The 12,092-nt window shown below is 32.2% G+C and overlaps 1 protein-coding gene across 4 annotated transcripts in view; it reads right to left on the bottom strand.

Annotated features, from left to right (window-relative positions):
- Positions 1-12,092, bottom strand: part of LOC148614382 (uncharacterized) — a 115,848-nt gene that overhangs the window by 49,025 nt on the left and 54,731 nt on the right. For all 4 annotated transcript variants that reach the window (XM_088588517.1, XM_088588514.1, XM_088588515.1 and 1 more), the window contains exons 16-18: positions 7,030-7,149; positions 5,732-5,888; positions 5,227-5,398 (exon numbers count right to left, since the gene is read on the bottom strand). In XM_088588517.1, the coding sequence (XP_088444643.1) occupies positions 5,227-5,398; positions 5,732-5,888; positions 7,030-7,149 (449 nt within the window). The remainder of the gene's footprint in view (positions 1-5,226; positions 5,399-5,731; positions 5,889-7,029; positions 7,150-12,092) is intronic.

Raw genomic sequence — 12,092 nt, 5'->3', positions numbered from 1 at the left:
GTGGCTAAAAGAACCATCAACTCTGCCGCACAAAAGAACCTCCTCAAAATTATCTAATTCACTTTTAATAGTACGACAAATATTTGTACTTTTAGCAATGTTTCATCATTCCATTCAAATACCATACTTCATGTAAATTCTGCCAAATCTTTCAGTAAATAATTGATTTTGTTTTTTGAACATCCTTGACTATCCTTTTAGACGGGTTTTGCATGAACAGGAATAGTTGCAGCCTTATATATCTATACCACAGCTCTTTAACATTTACGTGACTATTATTAATTTGCATATTCAGTACGTCTGATTATGAATTCAAGAAATTTTGACATCCCTAAACTTTTTCCCTAAACAAAGACATAGACTCATCAATCAAAATTGCAATATAAACATAAATTTCTGAACACTAAGCAAAAAGATGCATATTTGTTAACAATTGTAGCGTCATAAATGCGTCAAAATTTATAACCAAGGTAAACAGTTTTTCTTTTTATTTCTATAGAAACGTCATAATTTTGTGCAACACACTTCCATGATATAATTATGACTTTTATATTATCTTTTAATATTTATATAAGTAACCTAAAAGGACACAACAATTCATCAACAAGTCTGAAGTTCATCGAAACAGGACAAGTTACCTAGTACAGAATTAAACAAGTCCTACTTATTCTAAAAAAAACTCTGACATTGTTGTATGCCATTAAAGGAGTTTATGGCCTTGCTTGAAACCAGATGACATGAAAATGGAAACTTACAGTAACAAATAAAGCAACAGCCCACTGCAACTACATGAGAAATTAGATTTATCATCATGCCAGTAATGGCAATACTGAACCAATTTTTGAAGATATGGAGCACACATCAATTTTTGCAGCTGATCCTAGTTAGAGACCCTGACCTTTGGAGGATGAAGAATAATTTGGTATGTGAATCACTTTTAGTAGTGTTTATTAGTCTAGTACAACATGGTTCTCAACACATACACGAATAGAACAAATGAGTAACCTTATTCTAAAAAATAATCAATAGTGTAAAGTGACCTTAGTAATTCACTTCTTTTGCAAAGGCTGATCTGGGGAGAGGGGTCTGGGCCTCTGGTGTGCCCCCATAGGTGATTATCTGGATGTCGATGCACTGGATAAAACATGTATGTCCAGTTCTCTAAGTATTCAGTGAATCACTACCTTTTTTCCTATTGCAATACTCTAAGTCTATGTCAAATGAAGAGACATTTCCTTTATGTGGAATTCTTACACTAGGTGAAAATTACCAAGTTCCAAAACACCAATAAATGCCAAGGTTAAACTTAAAGTGTAAATACCATTGTCGGAAATAATGTAAATGTTCCGCTTTAAATTACAAGATTTTTGCCTCTGAGTATGTAAAGTTTAATTTTAATTTTCAATGTTTTTGCCCCTGAAATATTTAAGGTTAATTTTAATTCATCTAATTAACAAGTACAGAGCATTTTGTAGAAATTGAATGAGACGTTTATTGTCACACGCATTGAGATAATTTAGCTTCTATTCCTTGTGAACTGACAGACTGACACGAAAGTATGATTTAAGGCTGGTGTTTTCCGTGGACACATTTTATTCCTGACTGATATTATGAAACAATGTTTTAATTACATATTAAAGATGCAAATAACAATTTATTTTAATTGGTCTAAGGTCATATGGGAACATTGTAATGTTTTTGTTTTGAATCATTCAGAGTGCACCATTTCATTTCATTCATTAATTATCTTTATTTCATGCACTGACATTTCAAATAATAGTGTATATAATGTACAAACATGAAAGCAGGATTAGAAACATATCAAGTAACCAGAAAAACTGTTTACAAAGCTCACTATAGGATACCTCCTGCTCCCCAACCCCAGTATCTATATGATCAAAATATATACAAGTTGATGTCACTTCAGTCTGAAATCCATTCCTACAATCTTTAAAAATATCCAGTAGCTGTGATAAATGGTAGAATAGAAAACTGTAACAATAAAGTTGTGGACAAACAGAAGGAAGGACACACACTATATACCTCTCAAAATGGGGAGGGTATATATAGGTCTCTAAAAGGAAAATATGAAATACTCAATTCAATTCAATTCAAAAATGCAGTAAAGAAAAGTTAACTGGATGAATTTCAACCTTTGTATAACAATCTATCTTAGTGGTTTATAAATTTTGGCGCAAACTTCACATTTTATCTTATTTGCAATATTTCATAATATCTTATTTCATTCAAGGTTAAAAATCCTTTTATTTATTTTTGGAATGAACTACCCTGTTTTTAAAAAGTTTTCAAGTTATTTCTTAGTTTCCAGTGACAGAGAATACAAGATCATTTTTAGAACTATAAATAACAAGACTATTTTGCACAGATTAGAGAAGGAATTCAGTTATTACAGTGAAAATAATCTATAATATTATATACAGCTTTTGCTTATTCTTACTGTAATTTCTATATTAAAAACAGTTGTTGAAAAAATATTTTTACCAGTATAGGAGTGGCTGAATTTTACTGCAAAAAACTTGCAAGTTTAATTTCCACATTGATGTTTTATGACTAGTAAAAGTTCATTCAGAAGTTAAAAAATAAGAAATCTTCTCTGATGCAGATTTCATTGATAAATTTTTATTGTGCCAAAATTAACTTGCATTATGATGTAAAGGCACTTTTTATAAAAGAGAAGAAACAGAATATTACTGGTCGAGCTTATTATACTTCTACACTCTGAAGCTAAACACTGAATTTCCTTAACATACTCTTCAAATTAAGTCTGTCTTAAATGTAGTAATTTGAAAACCATATGCATTAACCTGCAGAGTAAAATTTTAGATATGAAATAGGATGTTTAAAATAATAAAAAAAAAACCAAAACTTCATAGCCTCTCTTGATTGGCAAAAATGTTGAGAAAATTTGCATTTGACATTTGTATTGATCACAAAACTAGTTAAAAGTTCATCAATAGAAAAACTTCATTTTTCAGGCATAAAAAGTACCAATGAAATCTGCATTGAACATTTTCCTGAGTAGAATTAGAAAATGCTAAATGACCTTGCATCCAGTGTAAAAGAATTACAGAAATAATGTTTGTCTCTAAAAGGGGTTGATTGACCAAGGACAACAGACTTTAACAGCTTAACATCCAAATTAACAAGGACACAGTACAGACTTACATAATGCAATTTACAAGGACAGAAATAATTTGTGAATATATTGGTCAATCAGTCATCACCTAACTGCTCTTAGATATAATAACAGGGTACAGAATAAATCCTATCCTCATATGTACAACAGCTACTATTACAAGGTGTTCTTCAAAGGCTTTCTCTGAAAAACACTTAGTTTAGCAAAAAAAGATATATTTCACTTCCTTCCAATAACTGACTAGCATATTGCATATTATCAGAGGGCCTAAAATAAAATATCAATTTAAAAAATAAATTAGCAAAAAAGGTAGAAAGCATAAATACCCAGACAACAACCAAGGTTATTTCATTCATCCAAATGAAAAAATAAAAATGTTGGTTAAGAGGTGGAATTAGAAAAACACCTACATAATGAAACCGCAAGGTAAATTTACCACAAATATTTGCTGAAGTTTGATATTACACCTGTAGGAGATGTGCTTTATTTAATCTCCCCTTAAAAACATGTATGTAGGAGGTACACCCAAATAAATACATGTAGTTTGCCAGCAACAATGAATAAAAGTAGTATCAGTTTGCCAGCAATAATGAAAGGCCTGTCAATAGCTAGAGTCATTTTACAACAATGAATAGATAGTAGCTGGCAGGTTGGAAGGCTTATCTATAGCCTGTAGCTAAATATTGCTGGAAATAATGAATAACTAGCAGGTAGAGTGTGTCAGCAACAATGAATGGCAAATAGCAAAAGATTGTCAACAGCAATGAATGGCAAATAGCTACATAGACTGCAAGCAACAATAACAAGTAGGAAGACATTGCTGGCAAAAATAAATGACAAATGGCAATAGACTGCAAACAGCAATGAATGGCAAGTAGCTACATAGACTGCAAGCAACAATGACAAGTAGCTACACAGACTGCAAGCAACAATGACAAGTAGCTATGTAGACTGCTAGCAACAATGACAAGTAGCTACACAGACTGCAAGCAACAATGACAAGTAGCTATGTAGACTGCTAGCAACAATGACAAGTAGCTACACAGACTGCAAGCAACAATGACAAGTAGCTACATAGACTGCAAGCAACAATGACAAGTAGCTACACAGACTGCAAGCAACAATGACAAGTAGCTATGTACACTGCTAGCAACAATGACAAGTAGCTATGTAGACTGCCAGCAACAACAACAAGTAGGAAGACATTGCTGGCAAAAATAAATGACAAATGGCAAAAGATTGTCAACAGCAATGAATGGCAAGTAGCTACATAGACTGCAAGCAACAATGACAAGTAGCTATGTAGACTGCAAGCAACAATGACAAGTAGCTATGTAGACTGCTAGCAACAATGACAAGTAGGAAGACATTGCAGGCAAAAATAAATGAAAAATGGCAATAGACTGCAAACAGCAATGAATGGCAAGTAGCTACATAGACTGCAAGCAACAATGACAAGTAGCTATGTAGACTGCTAGCAACAATGGCAAGTAGGAAGACATTGCTGGCAAAAATAAATGACAAATGGCAAAAGATTGTCAACAGCAATGAATGGCAAGTAGCTACATAGACTGCAAGCAACAATAACAAGTAGCTATATAGACTGCCAGCAATAACGACAAGTAGGAAGACATTGCAGGCAAAAATAAATGACAAGTGGCAATAGACTGCAAACAGCAACGAATGGCAAGTAGACAAATATTGCCAGCAACAATGAATTGCTAGAAACATCTTAACAAAAGGATCTCTGTGATGCAAAATACAATTAACTGCTTATTTCCAGCAAATATCTAAAACAAAACCAGAAATGAGAAGAATGCCACACCAAATTGCAATACATGTATATCCAACCTAAATGCATAAAAAATGTGCAAGTCCAATATACCCAAGCAAATCAAATCAAATTAAAAATAGAAGAAATTCTGAAGTTCATAAAATATTTAACCCCCATAAAAATGCAACACAAATTTAAGAAGCTGCTCTCAGAACAACAAAATACCAGTAACAGACCAACAAATGCAGATCATTACTAAGTCCTTTCAATGTATCATATGAAAACTACCACAAACCTGGTATGACTTGCTCTACTGTAATATGTTGCCCATCTATTGTGATATGCTGTCCTTGGACAGACAGTGAAGCAGGTATCTGTACTGTGGCTTCCTTTGTTCCTCCATTAGAGGTTGCTATAGAAAACCCTTGCTCAATCATAAACACTTCACACTGCTGCTTCTGATGCTCCTGAAAATCATGTTTCAATTACAACAGGCATTGTATTCTTCAAGTATGGTTATACCTAAGATTCATAAAAAACAGAAAATAAATGATTAAAGCATATCTTTTCCACCATTATTTGACCAGAAATACTACAGCTTCATTTTTTATTTGAATTGTTGTTTTTTTAATAGTTTTTTTTCCTGATCAATTTGGTTCAATCTCTGTGAACTTACATATATCAACCCTAAAAAACAAGACTTCAGGTTTGACTACCATGATCCTTAAATGCTGTGTATACCTACCCTGAGAATAACTTCAGCTTTGAAAGCTGATCCACACTTATCTTTGTATACATACCCTAAGTAAAACTTCAGATTTGAATGCTGACCCACATTTATCACAGACTAGAGTTTTTATATCAGCATGTCTCCTCTCTATGTGTTTCCTAATATCAGTGAAGGTATATCCATAGAAATCACACACTCCACATTTGTAATCCTTTTGGCCTTTATGTCTGCAAGAGCAAACAAATGTGAATAAAATTGAGGTTATACATTAAAGCATAATGTAGAAAAGAAGCAGTTCATATTTATTCCTTAAAAACAACAAATCTGTGAGAAAATTAACAAATAATACCACTGCATACCAACCCAAGTACATGTATATGGTAGAAACCAAATCAATGTCACCAAAGTCTAAAATCAAAATCTAATAATCAAAGCTTGTGATAAAAAACAAATGGCTGTGGCAAAGAGTAGGAAAGAAAACTTACAGAAACAGAAAGAGTGAAACAGAAGGAGAGACAAGGGTAACACAGTATATCATTTGGAGCAGCAGTTAAATAATAAAGTGTTAAAAAAAACAAACAGTATCATTTGATGAGTTACATGATAATATCTATCCTAGAACTAATTTCTCCTTCTCATCAATCTGAATCTGTATTATATCAACTTCTCTTGGTACATTGATTTAGCATTGTTTTTTATTAATAACAAGTATCATATAAATGTTCAAAGTATAACAGTGAAACCTGTATAAACCAAACCCTGAAACCCCCATCCAAATAAACCCACCAAAACCTGTCTAAACCAAATACTGAAACCCCACCCAAATAAACCCACCAAAACCTGTCTAAACCAAACACTGAAATCCCACCCAAAATAAACCCAACAAAACCTGTCTAAACAAAACCTTAAAACCTCACATAAAAATAAACCAACTAATCTGTCTAAACCAAACTCTGAAACCCCTACCCAAAAAAACCACCAAAACCTGAAACCTCCCAACCAAGTAAACCCACCAAAACCGAACCCCCCCCCAAATAAACCAAACAAAATCTGTCTAAACCAGACACTTTTTGAAATCTGTCAGAATAAAGTTTAAGTGTATTTTAAACCTGCATACACAAATCACCTGTCTAAACTAAACAAATTCTACAGAAAATTTGGTTAACACAGGTTTCACTGTAATAACATATTACAGACGTGGTCTTACAGAGCCAACCAAAAAAAAGTGGAAATTGCTGACACTGGAAGTAAACATATGGTAAAAAAATAACCATAACAGTAAATTGCGTTTTAAAGCAGAAGAAAATCAAGTCTGATACTAGGAGAAAGCACTAACGTTTCTAAATCAATGCCAGATACAGCACTTACCTTTTCATGTGAAGTTCTTTGTTTTTTATATGTCTGAAAGCCTTTCCACAGACTTTACAAAGATGCTTCGGTTCCTCATGGATGAGGAGATGCTTTGAAATATCTGACCTCTCACATCCTCTGAAAAAAAAAGAAAAAGAAAATATAATTGAGGTAACTCCCTAGCGTTCTTAATATGGCAATGAAAATTCTTCTATAATTACCGGTAACACATTTTAATTTGGACAAAAATTACTACTGTATTACTGTAGTATAGTCTGAAATTTTCAAGGTTGAAATTTTGTTTCATCAAAGGGCAGTAGACCACCAGGGATAAAAATTAGCAGTTGCCCAGTAGTCCATGGCCGCTAGATTATGAGCTGGGCTACCAAACTTTTGGGTAAAATTTAGTTGAACATGTAGAAAAATGGTCTGGGTTACCAGCTTGTATTTCCTAATTTTTACAACTGAGACCATCAAAACATGGAGACAAAAAAGTATGATAAAAAAAACCTTTCTAGCAGACAGGGACTGACAAAACCCCATCATTTTAGTTTGCATAATATTTGGTAGATTTCTCCTTCACAAACATTCAAAAAATCAAAACTGCTAACAGTGGTAAAAGAAAGATAACTCTGTCTTCAGCTGAAATTCAAAGTAGCCCTTTATACTGATCACATATATAGATACCATATAAATTAACTTCAGTAAAACATCAAAAAAAAAAAAAAAAAATTCAGGGACTTTGACTGAAATTTACATTAAAGCATGATAGAAAACTACAAACAGGAAAATATTTTTGTTGGAAACAATTAGCCTTTTATAAAGAAAAGTGCACAATTTTATGAAAAATTTGACACAAAACATCCGTAAAATTAACATAAAACTTGACATTATATTAGTGTCGATTTACTTAAATTGCAATCTTTTATAAAATGCAGCCAAGTGTACTTTTAAAGATATTGGAAAATATTTAAAGTTGACATTTATGTGAAACAAAAAAATTGTTACAACAAAGTACATACATAATTTTACTGGAGACTGTATATTATTTTTAGTATCACGAAATCTTTGATATTATAAAAGTACCGACAGATAGCAGCCTATATTCTCCCACAATGTTTTTACAAGGACACGAATAAATAATGACCATCAAATATGATCCAGTGCACAAAATGCTAATTATTTCTGAAATAGTATGAATGTGGAATGGCAAGTATTTAATCTCCTTCCTAAAAACTGGCAGGTACCCAAAATCATATACATTTATTTTATTATTATAAAATTAATAATTTTTCATATAATGTCATGTACATGTACTTGTAATGTATTAAAAAATAACCATGAGTGAGTCAAAGGCTTAGTGAGTCACCATGAACAGTCGAATAATTTAGAAATACAGGCAATTAACATGAATTTCTGTTGGAATTTAAATAAATCTACAACATTCTACTTACGTATATAAATCTTAGAGACGTGTCACATTTTTGTACATAAATAAACAATAGATTCATCAATGTTAGGTAACAATTATTTTGTAATCAGTAAATAAACTGTTCTTGTACACACTTAGAAAAAAAATTTCAAAATCAAATTGCACTTTTTAAGTAATAATTATGGACATACACAAGAAGAATCAAAGATTTTATAAAAAAAATCAAACATTTTAGACAGGTACACTAATTGAAGTGGTGGAGAAATAAAATAATTTTTGGATATTCACTACAAATGAGAACAACTTCTCTCTCTTGCAGGGATATAATATCAAATCATTTTTTTTTATTGAATTCCATTAAGGGAAACAAAAATTAAGAATACTCATCTATGTAATTGAAGTACAGGCAAAAGTAGGGATGGGTGGGTGGTGGTGTATAATAAGGTACTGAGCTAAACTATTTATTCCCTCCATTTCTTGGAGAAAACACACTGAAGTGAAAATGTAAAATGAAATCAATATTCATAATTCCATAAAATTAACTACTCATAAGCTGACTGTTGACAATATCAAGACAAATCATGATAACAACTTAACAAGAGAGAGACTAAAAATACATCAAGAGAGTAGAGATTATTATACTATGCTTCAAATGCATTAAATAACACTCCTTGCCATCAAAATAAAAAAACGACCACAAGATAAAAGTGGTATTGCATACAAGTCAAGTATGAAACCACAAGATCAGAATGGTAAATAGATGATTTACATTCATAAATTGTGTATTTCAGAAATAAGGATTTAAAAAGAAAATAGTTTGTGGTTTTACTTTAGAACATGATATAAAGGCAGTGAATAAAAGTGATCTTAGGGTAAAATGGAGTTGAACAAAAGGGTATTAGATGTTTTCTAAAGTTTTGGTGACATTTTGTAAAGACCAGAGAATTAGGACAACATTTAAAGTTGATATGATTAACTTGGTGCAGTTATTTTTTCTAGGTTAAGTCAATCATAGAAGGTCGACTCCAGACCAAGGTCTTAGCAGGTACACAACTACTATGTCTTTGCCTCCTAAGATGTTAACACTAATTTATGAGCATACTTGCCCTTAGTTCACAGAAGTCATAATTCCAAACCCCACAAGAAAAAAAACAACACAAACAAAAGAAAAAAAAAACAATAAAAGCTCATAAAAAAGAGCCAAAAATGTGTTAAACCAAACAATTGTTATAATTTTAATTTCAAATCAATTAAGGTCAATATTAAGATTTGCCCCTTCATCTGAAAGCCTAGTTTGGTTGGGAATTATTTGAATTGCAAACTGCTGACTGATCAACATTAATGATGTCATGGAAAATTACTTATCTTGCCTAGATGAGAAACAAACAATCAAATTAAATTATTTGGTCAGAATCATACAATAACATTAATTTATTCTGTATAATTATGTGTTCCAAAATGCATCAGATGATATCTATTCTTCATAGAAATAAATAAAGTCACACATACCAGGAACTAAAATGAGAGAAAAACTTGGACTATGGCAAAAAATGTATAAGCCCTATGTACCATGCTACAACAGTCATTGAGTGATTTTTCATACCATTCATTTGAAGTACTTCACATTCATGGCTAAATAGTACCCACTTATTTTATTTTACAATTAAAGTTGTTTTCTCAGAGGCATGATTGGTCCATTGGCATTTCAGTGAGGATTTTACTTGTTTTTCTCCTTTTCCTATTTCACTTTCTTTTTTATGAAAACTACATATGATACAGTGTTACTGGGTAAATGACAATATGACATCCTCACTTCTAAAAATCTGACTATAACCACTTGCATCATGATGAGGATTTATTAAAATAATATTTCATTCATTAAAAATCGTCTGCATGGATTGAACTGATATCACCTCATCTGTTTCAAATCTAACCTTCCTGTTTCTGAGAGGCACCAGGTACTTACAGAAGTTCAACATTCTCCATCATTCCCCAGATGTATGGAATTTAATATATTTTCAACCCATCAATCAAAGTAAACACTATCCTATAAGATCAGTCAACTTCATATATAAAACATATTTGTCAGGAAATTTTGGTCAAATGACTTTGACTTTTTTTCTCCAAATTTCTGTTAATAAGAGGTGAATACCCTATAAACATGAAATAATTATTTGTTTATGTTTTTCAAACACTTGAGATTTTGGATATATCATGGGGTTTTGAGATTGGACATTGATTTTTTTAAGGGTCATTTACCTAATAAGTACTTGCATTTGTCAAAACTGACCTATTCTGAAGAAAGACAGGGTGGACAAACTTGTCTTCAGGAAATGATAACAAACCTAATTTATAAATTTATTAAGTGTCCTTTATAAAACAGATAAGTCAAATACAAGATAGGACAAACTACAGCTTGTATTTGATACCAAGTAATGTTGAAAACTTTTTTTTTTGCTGTGGGAAACCAGTATAATCAAATAAAAAAAAAAATAGATAAAGTGATGCCCCCGCATTTAACCTTGATACAGCTATATCATAACTCATAATTGTAAACAGCACTTTGTCAGATGTGTTACTGTGTCTGTGAGACACAAATGATGCCCCTGCATGTGGTTTTGAGTAAAACTCAGCATAGCTGAACAAAACTTGAACTCAATCTGTAACTAATCATGACAGACTCACATACTAAAAACCAGTCAAATATCTTCAAGCATTTACCAAAAAAAAAGCGAAAAACTATTATTTCAATATAATTTTTAAAGTGCAGGGCCCATTATTTTGGTAAAACTCAGCACAGAAGAATGAAACTTATACTAGATTTGTAACTAATCATGACAGACTCACATACCAAAAAGCAGTTCAATATCTCCAAGGGTTTACAAAAAAAGTGCAAAAAATTGTGATTTCCATGGAATTTTTAAAGTCCAGGGCCCATAATTTTGGTAAAACTCAGCGTAGCGGAACTAAACTTTAACTCAATCTGTAACTAATCATGAAATACTCACATACAAAAAAGCAGTTCAATATCTTTAAAGGATTTTCAAAAAAAGTGCAGAAAACTTATGGGACGGACAGGGGTAAAACAATATGCCCCCCAACTTATCGTTGCGGGGGCATAAAAAACACTGATATGTGTCATGCAACATGCCTGTTGGCAGGAATTTGTGAGGGGGTTACACTGACTCGCGAGTCTCGACTTTAATAATCAGACTTCAATCTGAATGCCAAGTTTAATAGTGCTTGTTGGTTTCCAATGTGGGTAGGGGGGTGTGGTTAGACAAAACCCCTCGACCTCCACTAGCTAAGGGTATGTGCAATATAACATTATTTAATTGTGTGTGGTTTCATTTGGGATGGGCAACCGAACAGGCAATTAGACATACAGACCGACAAACTAGATCAAAACAAAACGTATACAGTTAGGTTCACTGTCTGGGATACTCAATTTCTGAAACTTAAAAAAAATGAACCTTGAAACCGTGGAGAGTAGAGAAGTTTCATAAGTAATTACATTTTATCTGAATCCTTCAAAAAATATCTTACAATGCAGTTATGCAATGGCAAGCTGATACCATTTACATTTTTGTGGAGAAAAGATCAGTTAAAATAATCAGAAAAAGAAAACTGAGCAATGGATGCCAACATC

Source organism: Perna viridis, chromosome 6 (assembly GCF_037379345.1).
Source record: "Perna viridis isolate PV_CMFRI_1.1 ecotype Kerala chromosome 6, ASM3737934v1, whole genome shotgun sequence".
Taxonomy (NCBI): domain Eukaryota; kingdom Metazoa; phylum Mollusca; class Bivalvia; order Mytilida; family Mytilidae; genus Perna; species Perna viridis.
Note: the sequence above shows the minus strand (reverse complement) of the source record. Positions and strands in the feature narration are given on the sequence as shown.